The sequence below is a fragment of the Balaenoptera musculus genome, chromosome 19 (assembly GCF_009873245.2).
Source record: "Balaenoptera musculus isolate JJ_BM4_2016_0621 chromosome 19, mBalMus1.pri.v3, whole genome shotgun sequence".
Classification (NCBI taxonomy): Eukaryota; Metazoa; Chordata; class Mammalia; order Artiodactyla; family Balaenopteridae; genus Balaenoptera; species Balaenoptera musculus.
Window position 1 is genome coordinate 33,399,042 of NC_045803.1, and position 18,864 is coordinate 33,417,905.

An 18,864-nucleotide genomic window follows, 5' to 3' on the forward strand; every position below is an offset into this window, starting at 1 on the left:
GGCTCTGTGTGGAGGAGAGTGCATTACTGTATTGCTCTGGACTTCCAGGAGCACTCCACTGATGTCCTGGCACCGGAGAGAGATGAAAAGTTAACCGGGTTTTCTCGCCTCCACAAAAGCATCTTTCATCCCACAACAGACTCCAGATTGGAGGGAAGATTTCACCACACAGTGGCCAGAGACAAGAAGCTCTGTTGAAGTCCCTGACCATCCACCCCCACCCATTTCTGAGGACCCCTCTGTAACCCAGAAAGCTCGGGAGACAGACACACGGAGTCTCACAACGGGAATGCTAATGTGTTTCAGGATGGAGAAGCGGGCCAATATTCAGATGTGACTGGCGTTGGCCCTGAGAGAGCAGGCTGTCACCTGGGCTGATGGGTGCTCTGCGATGCTGAACGATGGTGACTCTCCAAGGAGAGGGGCGGCACCCACGGCGAAGGCGGCTCCAGTCCAGCTGTTAGCAGGAAGAGAAAGGCAAAGTCGTCTTGACTGAACCCACCTAAGTGCCAGGTCCCGACGACTGTGAGGAGAAACGAGAACTCAGTGAGTGTCTAAGGCAGCAGTGGAGCGGCTTTCCCTCCAGCCCTCCGCCCACTGCAGCCCTGCCCTCCTCAGAGATTCCGTCATGCTTACCCAGAGCACACTCTGGAGGATAAGGATGCGGGAGAACAGTGCTCCTTGCCACTGAACTTCTCAGGAGGCAGCAACAGCAATGACGAATTCAGCACTGTGTTTTTACCTCTAGTCAAAGTCAAAACAGCCAGTGCCCACAATTCCAGCCTCATCCTGTGGGATGAAACCAAATCCAGAGGGAGTGTCGGGGAGAGCACAGTATCCAGGATGACCTTTTGTTCTTTTTTGACTTTGAAATTCTTATCACATAAATATTACCTTTCAAAGAAAACGTCTATAGTACAAAAAAAGTATGTAAATGATACACAACCATTCTCTCCAGAAGTAATCTTATGTGTCCTATGAGATCATCTAGGTGTATCTACATATGCTCTTATCCGCCCCCAAATTGTTTTCCCTCCAGAAATATTACATAGAATTGTATCATGTAAGTGTTTAACTTTTGTAAATTTAACTATTTGTGCCAGGGTCATTTCACTAACCAAGCACATGCCCCAGAATAAGCGTAAGCAGGGAGAGTGGTGCAAGATTTCAGTTCTCTCAAGTGAGTCCAGTGTTTAAAGAAACATTTTTCCTTCAAGTCCCTAAATTCAAGGCATGTACTTCATCTGGAGCTCAAATAGGGAGATGGTGATCTGTTCCAATGCTGAGGAACACTAGATGTGCTGATCGTTACAAAAGGGCAAGTGAGGCTCCAACAAGACACCTTCCTAAGGTGTCTATAAGGTGTCTTCCTAAGGTGTCTAAGAGCAATCTGGAATATATGCCATTTTATCTAACTCCACTTGGGACCCACCCCTCAGTAAGATGATTCTACTGGTGATACACTATTCCGTTTCTTTCCATTTAGTTTATCTTGGAAGTTGTTCTAAATCAGTATCTATAGATGTCTTGTTCTTCAAGTGCTTATTGTAAGCTATTTCACAGCATGAATGTATGGGATGTTCTTTGGAAAGAGTTCTATTTTCATACCATAAAGAAAGAGAAATGTCACCATTAAAAAAGACACAAACTAAGAACAAATTTACAAACCAAGAATATAACATTTTATTCATTTCCGGATTATGAGTATTACACAGCATATACATATATTTAGGTAATATATAAAACAAAGAACAAACCATAGGAAGAAATGTCGGTCTGAAATTGCCTTTACGGGACATCTTTAATTCTGTAAGTTCATGGTAAATGTGTCTCCCCACACACCGAGGCAGGCAGCAAGATAAACTCTGGCATTCATGTATCAAAGGACAGCTTATCCCCCACTGTACTTACAATGCACGGCACGGTCACTGGTAGCCACGACCAGGGACGCCAAGGTGTAGGTAAAAGAACCGCAGCACAGTGAACTAATATAAATATTTGTTTTTTGCATTGTCCTCCAGATAGTTTCCTTTTTAAACTAAGAGTCACATCCAGGGTCTATCCCTTGAGTTGCATTCGAGTTATTGCTGGAGGGGAAAGAAAAAAAAGTAGAATAAAGGCATCAGTTTAAGTTATGAGAAAACAGACGGTCAGTGCCATTGACCCCCTACCTCTAGTGACACTCAAGGGGATGCTGGACTGTGGGGAGATGCATATGTGTCACCAGTGGGCAGGCGTGTAAGCACCCATCGTCGTGTCAGAGGGGACAGATCAGCTGATAGTAATTTGGGGCTGATGAAGAGGTCCAGATGAAGATATTCTGCAAGGAAGGCCTGGGAGCAGGAAGCAGCAGGATGCCCCCCAGGAGGGACAGTATCACTTCATGGAGGTGAGACAGCAGTAACAGAACATTTCATGGGATCATTCCTGATTCAGTGCTGGTGGTGGAAGACCTAAGACCTTATGATGTAAAAGTCCTCCATACTCCATGTCAACAGAGAGAGGCTCTCTGTTCAGAGGCAGCTGAACTTGTAGAACAGAGCACTTTCCAGGGACACAGCTTCTCCAACTCACTGTCTGGCCTTCCTCTGAGGAAAGCTGGCTTACCTTTGCCTTATTCTGAACTGGGAGATACAGTTTGAACTCTGCTGGCAGTTCGTCTTCTGAGTAGAGTCTGTCTGAGAAGTAAACCCGTCGGATGCGACAGTTTGCATGGATCTGTGGATGCAAGACTTAAAATAAGTCTCTTAAAATAAGACACAAAATATGATTGTCCTTCCTCTTTTCCTGATTTTCCTCGAGCCCCCCGCATGGTGTTGTCAAAGCTTCACCTCTTTGGCATCTCCTCAGCGTGGCTTAGAGGTAGATTCTGACAAGAGGGAGATTTTACTTGCTGTATTCTCCCACTGTATCTGAGCAGATTCCTGAGTAGGTCCTGGGCCTCTCTGAGGTGAAAGCCCCCTGGACAGTGACTTGGGAACTTTAGCCTGAAACCCACACTGTTCTGTCACCTGGGTCACAAGCCAGTAACAAACAGAGCCTAGACCCCTCTCCCATTTGGGGCTCCATCTGGAAAAGGAGCCAGTACCTGCACCCTGAGGGTCTCAATGTAATTTGTGCCATATGCCCGCCGAGTGAAGTCTGACAGGTTGAACTGAATCTGGTTCCAGCCGTCATCCAGCCGCATGGGCATGGTACAGATGAAGGGTTTGACCCTGGTGGTGCTCTGGTAGTTACTTGCCCGAAACCGCCGACGCACATTCTTGTCATCTAGTACCTATGAAATATAGAGAAGAATCACATTAACTCCATCTTGGAAGAAGCAAACAACCCTGATAAGACAAGGACCTGAAACTCCCACAGCCTGGTTTCCCAAGGCTGAGACCCAAGGGAGAATAAACAAACCAGATACAGGTCACATTGGATGCAGACGGCCCGGAAGTAGCTAGTTTATCTTGTCTGTTGCCAAGACAACACCAGCTGCTTATGACATATGACACATGCATCAGGCCCCCAGACCATAGCCTGATTCCATAAACATTCTTCCCTTTGAAAAATTAAAAAAGCTAGACTTGAGACCAACAATAGCCCAGTGTTAAATAGTAACTTCCCAAATGGACACTACTCTAACCCTCAAGCTTTGAACTCCTGTAGCTACTGATTAGATTTTCTAGATGCTTACTGCTTCTTTTAAAACTTGGCATTAAACTTTGATTAATAATACCAAAATTATGCCATAATAATAATGGTTGCATCAAGTGTACAGCAGAGGCAGAAAAGAATACATACAAAAGGATAAAGATACTTTCCTGCGGCCACTTTTTTCCTATAAATTGACAGGACACCTCTTTGGTATAGCCAAGAGTGTAGAGATTCATGTGCACATACTTACCTGTACTTCAAAGGTAAAATATTTCTTCAGGTTTTTGATAATCATGACAAGGAAGGGAAGTTTAATTCCCAATGTTTTCTTTGGGTCTGCAGGACATGTGATATATGTGGTGCTGTAGAAAGAGGAAACACCAATAAACACACTACTTGTCTTTTCCTTTGTGGTATGCACAGCAATAACACTCAGTCCAAGAGGATAAATTGGAAGGCAGATCTAAAAGATCCAGATATGTCATCCAATGATCCCTCAACCCTTAAGTTAAGCTAATGCGTTAAAAAAAAATGCTGGACTCTGAAACAAAAGCTTAACATAGCACTAGACATCAACAATAAAATATCTGAAAAACAAAGCCAGACCCGTGGATCTGGAAGTTCTTCCAGTGAAAAAAGATTTAATTCTGGTCTAAGAAACTATCAAATGATAGAAAACCAAAACTAAGACCATTGTAACACTGAAAACTACCCTGGCCACCCACTGGATGATTACTGTAAACCCATACCTCCACATAAACACATCTGAGTTAAAGTAATAACTAAGACTTATACAGCACTGACTAAGTGCTAAGCAGGTTTTAAGTGTTTTATACACATTCACTTATTTAATCTTCACAATAATTCTACAAGGAAGATGTACTGTTATTATCCCTATTTCACAGGTGAGGAAACTAAAGCCTGGGGGATTAAGTAACTTGCCCAAGGTGAGCTCTAAGTAGCAGAGCTGGATTCACACCAGGCAGTCTGACTCTGCAGTCCATGCCATTAACCTCTATGATGTACTACCTCCTGGCATTCCGTGTCTCTGGGAGAACATAGTGGCAACCTACCTGACATTTGTTCCTTCAATCTCTAGCACCAGGGACTGGATGTCATTATCAGTGATTCTTTTGATGTGGCCATTCCGTACCTACAAGGGAGGAAATTAAACTGGTTAGTACTGAAATATCGACAAATAACTCTGTTAAGATTTTGAAGGCTGAATAGGACTATTTAAAGCAGCAGTCCCCAACCTCTTTAGCACCAGGGACCGGTTGTGTGGAAGACAATTTTTCCACGGACCGGGGTTGGGGGTGGGGTGGGATATGACGGCTCAGGCGATAATGCGAGCTATGCAGAGTGGCAGATGAAGCTTCGCCGGCTCGCCCGCCACTTAACTCCTGCTGTGCGGCCCGGTTCCAAACAGGCAGCGGACCAGTACCGGTCTGTGGCCCGGGGGTTGGGGAGCCCTGCTTTAAAGAAAACCACAGTAGCCCAAGGGGCATAACACAGAAGTCTGTGACACCATATGTTAAAGCTTATGTGAAAGTAAGCCATGCTATTACCTCTATACAGGGCCCAATCAACCACCACAGGAATTGCAGGCAATTTGGCAATCTATAAATCAAGACAAATTTCTTCCCAAAGAAATCAACTCAATTTAGATTCAGCCAACGTTTACCAAGTGTCTACTATACACTAGGAACATTCCTAACAACAACGAGCTCAGTCCTAACAACAACAACAAAAATTGCAAGGTCGTTGGTGTTGTTTCCACTTTACAGACGTGGACACTGACACTCAGGGAGTGCAGATGACACACCCTAAGTAAGAGGGGCAGGATTAACGACCAGGCTTTCCACTGCCCTACACTGCCTCACATAGTTCTCTGGCCAGAAAGGCCAAATGCTGAGTGTCACTGAGAGGGAGGGTAGCAACCAAAAAACGAACGTATTACTACCCCAGGTTTACTCCTACTTCATGCTTCCTTATCTTCTTTTCCCCAAGTTTCTACTTTTTCAAGTATGAATTCAAGCCCCATCTGTGCCACACACAGAAGCCTTCTTTAGCATTTTCAGTCTACACTGACCTCTCTTCTCTCTGATTCATTTTTCTTGCTCATGTAGCCTAGACTATATAATTTAGCACTTCATCCTACATTGTTTTGCATTGTTTGCCGCAATATGTAGGAGGAATATGATGGAGAGGAATCAATATTCGATACGGATTCCTCCTCTCAAAACATATTTAGGAAAGCACAATTATCTTGAAGCATTACACCCAAGCACCTTATATGGACAGAGCAGAGACATGCAAAGGCACTTCTGAGACAGGGCTGGACTGTTAGGGCTGAATGTATTAACACGTGAAAAAGATCAACCAGGTTTAGAACCAGATGCATCAGAATGACAAGCATGTGGTCTTTTTCTAGGTATAGTGAAAAGGGCTGCCTGTGCTGTCATATTCAACAACTCATCATGTGGCTTTCCATGAGACTTGCATATGGGGAGAGAATACAGCGTTGAGTCTGATAGTTGTATTGTTCAACACAATTATTAATAATATGGCATTCTGTCTTTAGACATCAGCCTCTGTGTGCTCTGTTCCTGTTAATTTGATCCACTTGTGGTGTGCGTGGTATTCCCCAGGTAACACCTGATATCACTGCCCATCTTTTTCTGCCAGATGCAACTGAGTCTTGTCTCCTCAAAAAAGTATAAGCTGAAGGATAAGGACCAAGTATTAAACATCATTTATATGTTCTATAATGCTTAGTACTCTGCTAGGCATAAACTAAGCATTCAAATATTTGCTGACTTCTGGAATTTGTCACCCTAAGAGTTGGCACATATGAAGAGATTCAAGGATTTTTTTAAAATTCCTGGATAACATATCCACCATGGGCTATTATGGGAAGCCAGAGATCCTAGGGTATATCACAAAGCCAGTGAGGTTACCAGCATAAAGAATGCCTTCCCACAAATCATCCTTTGGTACCCATTGTCAGAGACAGAATGCTGGGTGGATGGGCCCCAGATCTCTGCCAGTGTAGCATTTCTGGATTCTCAAGTCACAAACATCACACTGAAGTGCTTCTCAAACAAAGCTGGCGACATCCAATGCCCTCCTGCTTTGAATTCTGGGCCTCTTTCCAAGGGAGATTAAAAGCACAAAGACTTGGATCACAAAGACTTGTAGCACATGCCAACACTGCCCACCTCATTCCCCATATAAATGCTCCCAAAGTGGCAATATTCCTCCTCTATTTGCTAGCCCACAGCTGCTGTGGAAAATCATGCAGACTTCTTGGTAAAGGAGGAATTCATCAAGAAATTTTTCCATGTAATATGTTGCAGGCACATTGATAAGAGCTGACAGTATCCCAACAAGATGCAAACACTAATTTTATAACATACCACTAATTATTCTCTATAACTTCATTCTTTCTTAAAAAGGTACCAAATGCAACAAACCAGATGGTTAAATTTAAAGGATTAAGTAATTAGGGTCCAAAGACGACTATTGCTAAAAGGCAACACGTTGCAATTTATCCAACATTGTAAGTGGGACCTCAGATCTTACATCCTGGAAGGTCTCTCTGACCACAGTCACAGGAAGCCTCCCTCAGCTCTAGAAAACCCAGCCAGATTTCACAGGGAGGAAATGTTAGGACATTTGCCTTCTGCCCATCTCAAAGTTTATAGCACTCCAGTAAATGTGACTACTCAGGTCTTTACAGAAGAAAACAATGCCTTACACTGCACACAGAAGCCAACAGACTAAAAGCCAAAACAGACTTTGTGTATTCTTACACTTCTGTCCCAGGGGCAAACTAACTTTCAGTTGGACTGTCAGTAACTTCTTAAGAGAAATTTCTTTCACAACAAACTACCACACTCACAAACTTAATTCTTACAAAATTAATTAACATAGCCCGTAAAACACGAGAACCCAGAGGGGGAAAAGGCAGCTTTTTCAAAGGAACGCCCAACAGTCTCTCTAGAGTTTTAACCTGCCTAGTGGCGAGAACAGTCTAAATAGAGCTTTGCCCATGGAGAAAGTTCAGTCCTCAAAGAAGAAAAGTATTCTCATATCACAAGCTGCCAGAGCTTTAAAATCAAATTAAGTTGATTTCTTAGTGAATTATGATTTTTCTTCTTTATTAAGTTCAAAGGGCTGTAAATACAAATTCACTGGAAGAAGAGTGGAGTGAGGCCGGGGGTGCAATTAACCAGAGATATGGGTGGGAAATGTCCCCAAACCTCTCTCTAGGCTCTAAAACTACGATCAAAGGAGAAAGACAGGTGGACAATTTGGGGCAAGGCCTCCCAACCACCCTGGCAATCTGGCTGTCACTGCCTTAAGTTGTAAAGGTCTTCCAGGAAGCAAGCCCCTCCCCAGTCCAGCTTCTGACAAACATGTATAACAAGACACATGGACTCAGAAAGCATCAACTTCCTTTCCTTAGCTTCTTCCAGTTCAGAGGCCACTAGGCAGGCCTGGCTTTGAAATGAAGATAAGATGAACTGGTCAGCATTTATTGCACATGGTGGAAGTAGGTTTTATTTTACTTCCCTCTCTAAATTAGAAAGTGCCTATTGTTTTTGACTTGCTAATTTTTTAAATTTCATGACACATTCCTGTAGTGTGGCCTATGAGTGTTTTATTCCTCCAAAATAATGATAATAAATAAAGCCAATCTTACAATTTTTAATTTCATGAACTCCTCCCCCCACCCCCCACCGGCCCCAACTATGAGGTGGAGTTAATTTAGAAGCTTCAGAACCCAGGCTACTGGCAATTAACAATCAGAATGGTTCTCAGCCCCTGCAGGCACCAAGAAGGGAATCTTCAAGCCCTTTTTTGCAATCACTCTCCCAGGCTTTCCATGGTTGCTGGGACAACTAATAAAGAACACTGATTTTTTTTTTCCCCCAATGGAAGTCCCAGGGAGGAGGGTCAAAGCTGAGGGGGGAAATACTACTGGGATAGGGAGGAAGCTGGCCAATGCTCTATATTTCATCAAGTGCTTTAAAAATAACACGAGTTGTATCCGTTCCCTACTCCCACCTTTCTTTTTTGTGGCTCCACCCACTTATCCTGGCAGACAGCTGAGCCCTCAGCCATCTGGCATCCTAGTCTTAATGACACATGTTCCAATTTACATTAAGCCTTTAGAGCTGTCCATTTCAGCAGGAAAGTTTCTGCCCTGAGCTAGGGGCTGGGCTCTAAGTCAGAAAACAGGCAGAGGGAGACCTCTGTGGGGAGAGCTGGGCATAGCTCTGTCTCAAGGCCTGGGCCTTATAGGCTCCAGTGGGTTAAAGGCTTCTCACCCTTTGCGGCACTTAACAGGGACTATCCAAACAGCAGACAGGCAACTTTGGACATTTACAAACAGCCCTTTAGTTAAAGTAAGGACAATAATATGTATTGCTAACCAGGCTCTTCCTAAGAATGCCTTGAAAGGGCAAGTGTAACTAAAACCCAGGCCTTTGCCCAATTATAGTAAAAGCTATTTTTTGGAAAAAATGAATAACATCCTCAGATTGACCCAGGGATAATCTGAAAAAAATAGTTTTAGTACTTTCATGTCCAAATGCTCTCAATTCTACTACTAGAAATTTAACATGTACCAACAAGGTTTGCTAATTAAAAGTTAGGGTGTGGGAACTTTTTTTCTGGAGAGAGACTTTGTTCATTTTTAAAATTAGGAACTGGGAATGGGAATCTAATATTTTCCAGCAACAACCACAAAAACTCTGGTTCTAATATTTCGTTTGGGAATGGGGAGGATCAGCAGCAGAAAGAAAGAGAAGCTTGTATGAATTAACAGTCTCATGTAGTAGACTTTTAGGGTATTACCAGTAAAGTCTGAAAGTCACATGTTTTACACAGGCATAAGTGGGAAAAGAACCTCCTGGTATTTTCTTTACAAACCAGAAGTAATGTTTACATTAAACATAAAAAGTCCTTTAATAATGTAGTATTTGCTGATCCCAGAAGTTAAGGGAGCATTAAGAAATCCCTAATTTCTGCTAAACTCTTGGTTTGAAAAATTACAAAGGTCTCTATCAGGAAGCTTACCGTCCAGCCAGGAATACAGATCTTGAGAAGCTAATTTCAAGTATGATGAGAAGGAAGTAGAGGTTCTATAAGTGGATATAAATTAACTTAACCTGAGGAAGTACCTTTGCGCTGAGACGTAGAGACTAACGAAGAGGGGTAGGAGTGGGTCCCAGCAGAGGGGCCGGCAAGTACAAAAGCCTAAAGCAGGGAGAGAACAGACTTCTTTCAGTTCAGTAGGAGGTCAATACTAGAAGGGGGATCCTGTGGGACGTCAGCCTGGAGAACTAGTTAAGCAGGTACCAGACCACAGTCTGTGTGGCCTTAGAGCCATGTTAAGGTTTTGGATTGGGAAAGCCATGGTACACTGACTAAATTATTCTCATTTCAGAAGTCTGGAGTTACTGTACTTCCTATTCCTAGGCATCTGAATATCGGGCTCAGTTATAAATTTTTCACTTACTCTTGAGCAAATGCCTCAGTTCCCTGCCCTACTTAATACTGTGTGCCATAACTGTTGCTAAGCATTTATATACATCTTCATTTAATCTCCATAACCATGAGAAGGAGGTGGATTACAAGATGAGAGAACTGAGTAGTTGAGTACTTGCCCAAGGTTACACAGCACAGGATATATGACAGAGCCAGGACGCAAATCCAAGGTGTCTGACCACACTCTGGCACTGGGGTTTCAAGGTAAGATACTATTCTTCCCCCTAAGGAACCTGTAGTCTAGTGGGAGATATACAATAAATAGGCAACTGCCATTCAGCGTGATATAGAGCGCCACAGGAGCACAAAGGAGACATAAACATTATTTCATTGGGAACTTAAGCTGAGATTTGAAGGATGAGATGGGGGGAGGTGCTGAGAACTTCAGAGTGTCAGATAAATGCAGGTATTGCAAATGTAGCCACACCCCCAAAATGAATTTGCAAATTAAATGTTATTATGAATATGGCATTCACTCCTCATATTCATAAGGAGACACAGAGCCTAAATGAAGCCAAACCTAAGTTTTCCAAGACTGCTCTTCACCGTAAACAAATAACAGAAATTCTCTCTCCATAAACTAAGGAAGGAGAATAGTAAAATTTTGTGAAATCAAAATATGTAACAACTAAAAACAGGCACTTATAGCCAGTATGTATCTACTAGCAGAGGGCAGGGTCATTTCTAGATAAATGTGGACAGTCCTTCCCTCCCTCCATCAAACTTTGCCCTTATTACAACTTCTCCTTATTTGGAATCATGGGAGTGGGGAAAATGTCTTCTCTTCCCTAACTTTGTATCTCCCCAAATCTACACAATGCCTGTCACTTAGCTGTTGCTCAATAAATCTTTGATAAGAATATCAGTTCCCAGTGTTTCCCCTTCTGGACTGGATTCCCAACACTTTCTGAGGACTTTATAATACAAATGAGTAAAGGAACACATACACCAAAGCCTATGGATCTGGCCCCAAACTTTCCCTTTTTTCCTCCCTTTCCTTCTCTTGCCTCAAGGGGGAAAAATTCACAGATAAACACTTTTCAATCTAGTCTAAACAAGAAGAGTAGAAACATATAATTCACTTTTACTATTATGAGAATTTTGCTTAAAATGAATGTTCCTCTAAAGGTTTTCTTTGCCAAAATGTCCACTTAATTTACTCCATGTAACCCCGCCAGTTGATCTAACAATGTTTTCACACAGGTTTATGTCATTAGGGTACCATCCGACCTCTAGTGGCGTTGTTAAGGGACACAGTGCACCATGGTTACTTTGCTTTTATATTCCGTGTGCAAACATGTTGACTACTCAAAAAGCTGCATTTGAAAAATAAAACACACTACAAAAGATCAAGCCCGGAAGGGTTAAAATGGGGCAACTCTGATAAAAGTTTCACCGGATAGAAATGCTGAGGCCTCTCTACCACTGGAATTCTTTGTGTTGGTAAGTTCTCTGACCTGCTCTGAAAAACCTCTCCTCCTAGATCAAGCCCCATTCTCTATATCAATTGCCTCATATCGACACTTTGGTTACAATCCCAAGTTCAACTGGCATACAATCCACTCTCTCCTTGCCTTTGGACAGTCCAAAATTAAGTCAAACCACAGCTGAGAAGCCATCATCTTTACAAAGTTCCCAGGTACACTCATTCCGGGTTCTCTTTGTAGAGGTACAATTTCGGAGTTTAAAGTGTTTTTTATTCCAATTTGAACAAAACCATGGAACTGAAAAACTCAGTAAAATGTAGGAAAACAGTTAAGGAGCTGCTCTCTTGGGTAATAAGTAACTCTTGGCATTAGCTCTAGTTTGTGGACAGAATCACTGTGAAAGAGGAGAGCTGGTCAGATTTCTCACACATGCGTAAGGCCAAACTCATTAAATTCAGATCTTTCAACTATCTTATAAAAATGACATTGTGAACACACCATCCCCAAAGCTGCTCTCAGAAAGCAGAATTCCCTAGTGGCAACAGGCAGAAGGCTGTCCATGTTCTCTCCTAATCTCTCTATGTGGCCCCAAACCTTCATCTGTGGATAAGGGAAGACAGGGAATTGTTCTGAGATGATATCCAAAATTCTTGGCCTCATTACCAATGAACTGCTTATTTAGATTATCCTACATTCTTCTCTATAAAAACAGCATTCAACATACCACCTCTCTCCATTTTCCCCGAAGGACTGAAGTACTAAGGTTATACCCTAAATCACCTGTCTTCTCAATGTAGAGTGCTTTATATTAACTTATATTCAAAAAAGGGTACAGATGACTGGGAATTTGCATGAGAAAGGAAATATCAAAGTAATTAAATGCAGACCAACTCATAGATTGCTAGGCACACATGCCCCCAATCAACATCTCCAAAAAGTGGACAGGGTCACCATCTCCCAGTCAGTGAAAGTTATCATCGAGTGGATGCCTGAATAAAGATGATGAGGCTTGTACTTGGCGTTCAGCTTGTTAACACAGACAACACTTTATCACCATTTTGCAATTTCCGTGATGGAGATCAGACACTGAAGGCAGAGTACAGACCCCAAGTCACAGTGAGTGTGGAGCAGGTGCCAAAGGCCACCGAATTCTGGCTTGGTTGGGATCAGTGGGAGGAAGGGAGCAAATGAATGAAACCCAAACATAACTGAGTTCTGGCTGTGCCTCTATAAGGGGGCCTGGAACAAAGGCTCTGTGTCTAGTGCCCAGCACAGTGCCTGGTACAACACAGGATATCAGTAAATATTTGTGAAATCAGTGAACAGCGGTTCCTTTCATCTGCGCGTTCCCGAAGCAACCTCACGTGAGTTTACGCTTTTCATGCCGTGAGACGGGCACTATCGACCCCACCATATAGATGCAGACACTGAGGCTGAAGAACCGACTGGCCCAGTCAAGTCTGCGGCGAGGGACTACTATCCTAACCACACTACTGCCGCAGGACACTTAAACCCCAGGCACGCCCACCCCACAATGCATCCCCCGCTGCTTACACGACGCCCCCACATGGCGCCTCAGTCACGCCAGGCTGGGGACAGGGGATAGCAGAGACCGCCCGGCCTCCCCCAGGCCCTAGTTCGACACAACTACCCGCTACCCCGGGCCCAGCCCCGGGCCCCCGCCCCGCCGCCGCCCCCAGCCCCTGACCTTTTTGTCCCAGATTTGCAGGGGCTTGCTGCCAATGCTGTAGAGGATAGAAAGGAAGCCGCTCTGGAACGTGTTCTTGAACATCTCGCCCGCGGCCTTCTCCTCAGCCGCGCCGAAGCCGACCTAAATATGGGCACCAAGTGGCGAAGGCAAAACAGGGGGCCGGCCCTGGTCCGAAGAAGGGACGCTGCGCTCCTGACCTCCCAATCGGTAGCCACAGACAGCTGGACTTGGACGCGGGACGCTGCGTCCGTGAACTTCAGCTCCTAGAAGAACTACGCCACCTAAACCCAGAAACCACAGCAACTGCCGCCCGCGCCGTTCTCCCCTCCTTAAATGGAGGCGGCGGCCTCCCGCCGCCTGCGATGGATCCCTCCGCCCACTTGAGCCCGCCCCCTGAGAGCGCTGAGCCCAATCCCGCCACAGGGCTCACAGACTTCCTGTTCCTTCCGCTCTTAAGCCCCGCCCTAGTTCCGCCTCCTCGTGAAAAGAACTCCTTTGCCAAGGGACTATTTTCCCATCGTTGTCCCATAGCTGCTTCTAGAAAGCGGAAGGAGACAGGATTATAGAATATGTTGTTAGCAGCTACGTGGTGTCATGGAAACCTGGCGGGGGTGGGGTCAAAGCGCGTGAAGACCAGGCCCCGCCCCCTAAGGGGCTAGGAGGAGTTACAAAGGCAAAAGAAAAGTGAGGAAGGGCACGGAAGGTGGCTTGGATAAGCTTACCTGGTGTCCTGCGAATGACAAATAAATACTTGTTGGCCGAGTACTGGATAAGGTTAAAGCAGCTAACCAGTATTGCGCAGTAACTGTGCTAAATGCCTTACAGGCATCATTGCTTTAATTATTGACAGGATCGTTATGAATACTCCACATAACTTGTGGGATGAAGTCAAAGCAATACTTGGAGGAAAATTTATCGCCTTAAATGCATGATTAGAAAACAAGGCCTGAACATCAGGATAAAAGCAGAAATTAATGCAATTAAAATAAAGTTGAGTTAGTTGAGTTGAATAAACAGCTGGTTTTTTTAAAAAATCAATTCTTAGAATTTTTTTTTTTATAAATTTATTTTTATTTTTGGCTGAGTTGGGTCTTCATTGCTGCTCACGGGCTTTCTCTAGTTGTGGCAAGCAGGGGCTAATCTTCTTCGTCCCGGTGCAGGGACTTATCCTTGTGGGTGGCTTCTCCTGTTGTGGAGCACGGGCTGTAGGCGCACAGGCTCACTAGCTGTGGCACGTGGGCTCAGTAGTTGTGGCTCATAGGCTCTAGAGCGCAGGCTCAGTAGTTGTGGCACACAGTCTTAGTTGCACCGTGGCATGTGGGATCTTCCCAGACCAGGGCTCGAACCCATGTCTCCGGCATTGGCAGGCCAATTCTTAACCACTGCGCCACCAGGGAAGCCCTAGAACATTTTTTAAAAGACATAAAATAAGCTATGGTATTTCAAGTGTGGAAGAAATCCCAAATGTTGGAAACCAGTCACTCACTGAGCATTTACCTGGATATTACTCTGTGTTCAGGCCTGTGTTGGGTATTGTGGCTGACAGAAAAGGAGTTTGCAGCTAACTTCACTGTAACAACTAATGTCATCATTGTAATAACTAATAATTCCTAACATCAACTGAGCATTTATTTTGTGTCAGGCATATAATAGAGTGCCTTAGCCTTTATTAAATCGTTTAATCCTCATGGCAATGCCGTGAACAGTCCAACCAGAATTTCCAGACAGAAGGAAAAATATGGATCTTATTACAGCAGAAAGTCAAAAATGTTTATACAAAGCTGTTATTTTTGGATGATTTCTGAGGACTCTGTATAATTCAGGTCAGTGAACAATTTATCCCTTAAGGTTATTAAATTTTTCAAAATATCCTAGGGGGAAACATAATTACTGTACATTAGATTTTCATGTGCACCTGAGTCTATTGCAGGATTTTAAAATTCTGCTCTCTTGAACGCAGACAACACCAAATGCTGGTTAGGATGTGGAACAACAGGAACAGGAATTCATTGCTGGTGGGAATGCAAATTGTACAGTCACTTTGGAAGACAGCTTGGAGATTTATTACAAAACTAAATATACTCTTAATAGGATTCAGCAACGCCACTCCTTGGTATTTACCCAAAGGAGTTGAAAACTTATGTCCATATCAACACCAGTACACAGATGTTTATAGCGGATTAGTCAAAATTGCCAAAACTTGTAAGTGACCAAGACATCCTTCAGTAGGTGAACAGCTAAATAAACTGGTACACCCAGACAGTGCAATATTATTCAGCACTATAAAAGAAATGAGCTATCGAGCCATGAAAAGACATGGAGGAAACTTAAATGCATGTTACTAAGTGAGAGAAGCCAATACGAAAAGGCTACATGCTGTATAATTTCTACTATATGACATTCTAGAAAAGGCATGGAGTCAATAAAAACATCAGTGCTTTCCAGGGGTAGGGGGGTGGGGAACGATGAATAGTCAGAGCACAGAGGATTTTTAGGGCAGTGAAAACATTCTGTATGATACCATAATGATGGATACATGTCACTATACATTTGTCCAAACCCATAGAACGTAAAACACAAAGAGTGAACTCTAATATAAACTATGGACTTTGGGTGATTATTATGTGTCAGTGTAGGCTCATTAATTGTGACAAATGTACCACTCTAGTGGGGGATGTTGATAATGGAGGCCATGCATGTGTGGGGGCAGGAAACATATAGAAAATGTGTACCTTCCCCTCAATTTTACTGTGAACCTAAAACTGCTCCAAAAATAAGGTCTTAATTTAAAAACAACAACCTTAGAACTATCTTCAAGACCTTGAGGTAGACAAAGATTTCTTAAATAGGACACAAAATGTACTAACATAAAAGAAAATATTAATAAGTTGAATGTCATTATAATTTTAAAAGTCTGTTAATTAAAAGACAAGATTAAGAAAGTGAAAAGGCATATCACGATCTGGGAGGACGTATGTGCAATACATACACCAGACAAAAAAAATCTTTTATCCAGAATATATAAAGAACTCCCACAAATTAATAAGAAAAAGACAGAAAACCCAATTTTGAAAAACAAAAGAAAATATTCAAATGACCAATAAGCATATGGAAAGATGCTCACCATATCTTGTCATCAGGAAAATGCAAATTTAAATCATGAGACACTGCTGCAGATCAACCAGAATGGCTAAAATTAAAAGGACTGACAATACCCACTGATAGGGAGGATGTGGAGCAACTGGAACATTCATACTTTTTTTTTTTAATATAAATTTATTTATTTCTGGCTGCGTTGTGTCTTTGTTGCTGCGCGCGGGCTTCCTCTGGTTGCAGCGAGCAGGGGTTACTCTTCGTTGCAGTGCGTGGGCTTCTCATTGCAGTGGCTTCTCTTGTTGTGGAGCACGGTCTCTAGGCGCGCGGACTTCAGTAGTTGCAGCACGCGGGCTCAGTAGTTGTGGTGTGCAGGCTCAGTAGTTGTGGTGCACGGGCTTATTCGCTCCGCGGCATGTGGGATCTTCCCAGACCAGGGATCGAACCCGTGTCCCCTGCATTGGCAGGCGGATTCTCAACCACTGCACCACCAGGGAAGCCCACATTCATACCTTCTTGATGGAAGTATAAATTGGTTCAGCCACTTTGGAAAACTGTTTGATAATGTCTACTGAATCTAGACATATATATACTCTGTGACTGAGAAATTCTAATGTTGGGTACCAAACAGAAATGCTTGTTTATGTCCATAAAAGACATGTACAGAAATGTTCTTAGCAATGTCATTTATAATAGCCCTAAACTAGAAACAACTCAAATGTCCATCAACAATAGATGGAGACTTTCCGGGTGGCGCAGCGGTTAAGAATCCACCTGCCAATTCAGGGGACACGGGTTCGAGCCCTGGTCTGGGAAGATCCCACATGCTGCAGAGCAACTAAGCCCGTGTGCCACAACTACTGAGCCTGCGCTCTACAGCCCGCGAGCCACAACTACTGAAGCCTGCGCATTCTAGGGCCCGCGTGCTGCAACTACTGAGCCTGCGTGCTGCAACTACAGAAGCCTGAGCGCCTAGAGCCCATGCTCCGCAATAAAAGAAGCCACCGCACCGCAACGAAGAATAGCCCCTGCGTGACACAACGAGAAAGCCCGCGCGCAAAGACCCAACGCAGCCAAGAAAAAAAAAAAGAAGGGGCTTAGTTTGTTAACCTGCAGTTTGGGTAGAACCATTGCAGAAGCAGCAAGCAATTCTGTGCCTGGCCCAGAATCTCTGACCATGAACAAATCACAGTCCTGCGTTTAGATAGAATATCTCACCTTGGTGGGATAAGTGTCAAAATACACACAGAGACTATGGGAAGTAAGTCAAATTCATAATATCAGTAATCCATGTCAAACAGAGGAATAAGTTTGATTATTGTGATATTTTGTTATTTAAGATATTTGAAATAGTTAACTCATTTAAAGGATTAGAGGATATGGTACTTTGAATTTAATTTGAAATGCTTAAAGGAATTTGAAATTAGGTCTGCAATTTTAGTTTTAAAGTGCTAAGAAAATTTAATTAAGTTTGTAAACAACGTTTGATTGATTAAATCTATGAGTTTAGACTTAGATATGTTAGTATATGAATGCTTAGGAAGATTTCAGCAGATTTTAGGTCTTTCATATTAGCTATTGGAAGTGTTTGAGCAAATCAAACAGACTAAAAATGTGGTTTACTTTGAAATTGTCTAAGGAAACTAGATTAAGTATGTGAGCAATGTTTATGGTTTAACCCATTAAGTTTTGAATTAAGTGAGCATCAAAGATTAACCAAAATAAATGTTCAAATTTACGTACAAAACCAACCAGTTTGTAGTTATAACAAGATTTGTAGACACAAGACAAATTAGATTTTTAAACGTACAGCTTCTTTCTTTTTTTAAAAATAAATTTATTTATTTATTTATGGCTGCTTTGGGTCTTCGTTGCTGCATGCAGGCTTTCTCTAGTTGCAGTAAGTGGGGGCTACTCTTCGTTGTGGTGCGTGGGTTTCTCATTGCGGTGGCTTCTCATTGCAGAGCATGGGCTCTAGGCACACGGGCTAAGTAGTTGTGGCTCAAGGGCTTAGTTGCTCCACGGCATGTGGGATCTTCCTGGACCAGTGCTCGAAGCCGTGTCCCCTGCATTGGCAGGCAGATTCTTAACCACTGTGCCACCAGGGAAATCCCAAAACGTACAGCTTTAATAACTAAGATATTATATAAAACACCCAGAACTCCAAGAATCCCTTTTAGAGCACAAAAGCCCTGGTTACTTGCTAAAATCCAGTGGACAGCATCTGTTTATGTCAGTCTGAGACCAGAAACTCCAAGCACCTGGCCACTAAAGGACACAAGGGACTTGCCACACACTGTAAGGCAGAGATTATTCTTCACCCCTCCCTGCTGATGGGAATGGGGAGATATAGGAATGAGGTGAGGGGTTGTGCCTAGAGAATCACCCTTAGCTGGGAACAAAGATGGAAGACTGCCCAAATGACTGGGGTGC

At 43.2% G+C, this 18,864-nt stretch overlaps 1 protein-coding gene across 1 annotated transcript; it reads right to left on the reverse strand.

Annotated features, from left to right (window-relative positions):
- Positions 1-1,659: 1,659 nt before the first annotated feature.
- CFAP20 (cilia and flagella associated protein 20) lies at positions 1,660-13,686 on the reverse strand. The gene is made up of 6 exons (XM_036835199.1): positions 13,336-13,686; positions 4,716-4,795; positions 3,893-4,004; positions 3,089-3,277; positions 2,608-2,718; positions 1,660-2,087 (listed from the first exon to the last, which is right to left on the reverse strand). Exons 1-6 carry the CDS (start codon positions 13,417-13,419, stop codon positions 2,082-2,084), a joined length of 582 nt encoding a protein of 193 aa, XP_036691094.1. The 5' UTR covers positions 13,420-13,686; the 3' UTR covers positions 1,660-2,081.
- Between the last annotated feature and the right edge of the window lie 5,178 nt (positions 13,687-18,864).

What these genes read in the sequence shown, in the direction of transcription:
- CFAP20 (XM_036835199.1), bottom strand. Translation starts at nt 13,419, where the DNA reads ATGTTCAAGAACACGTTCCAGAGCGGCTTCCTTTCTATCCTCTACAGC. An exon ending in ATTGAAGGAACAAATGTCAG is followed by an intron (nt 4,005 to 4,715) that starts GTAGGTTGCCAC and finishes CTCTTTCTACAG; the next exon opens with CACCACATATATCACATGTC. An exon ending in TTGAGACCCTCAGGGTGCAG is followed by an intron (nt 2,719 to 3,088) that starts GTACTGGCTCCT and finishes TTGCATCCACAG; the next exon opens with ATCCATGCAAACTGTCGCAT.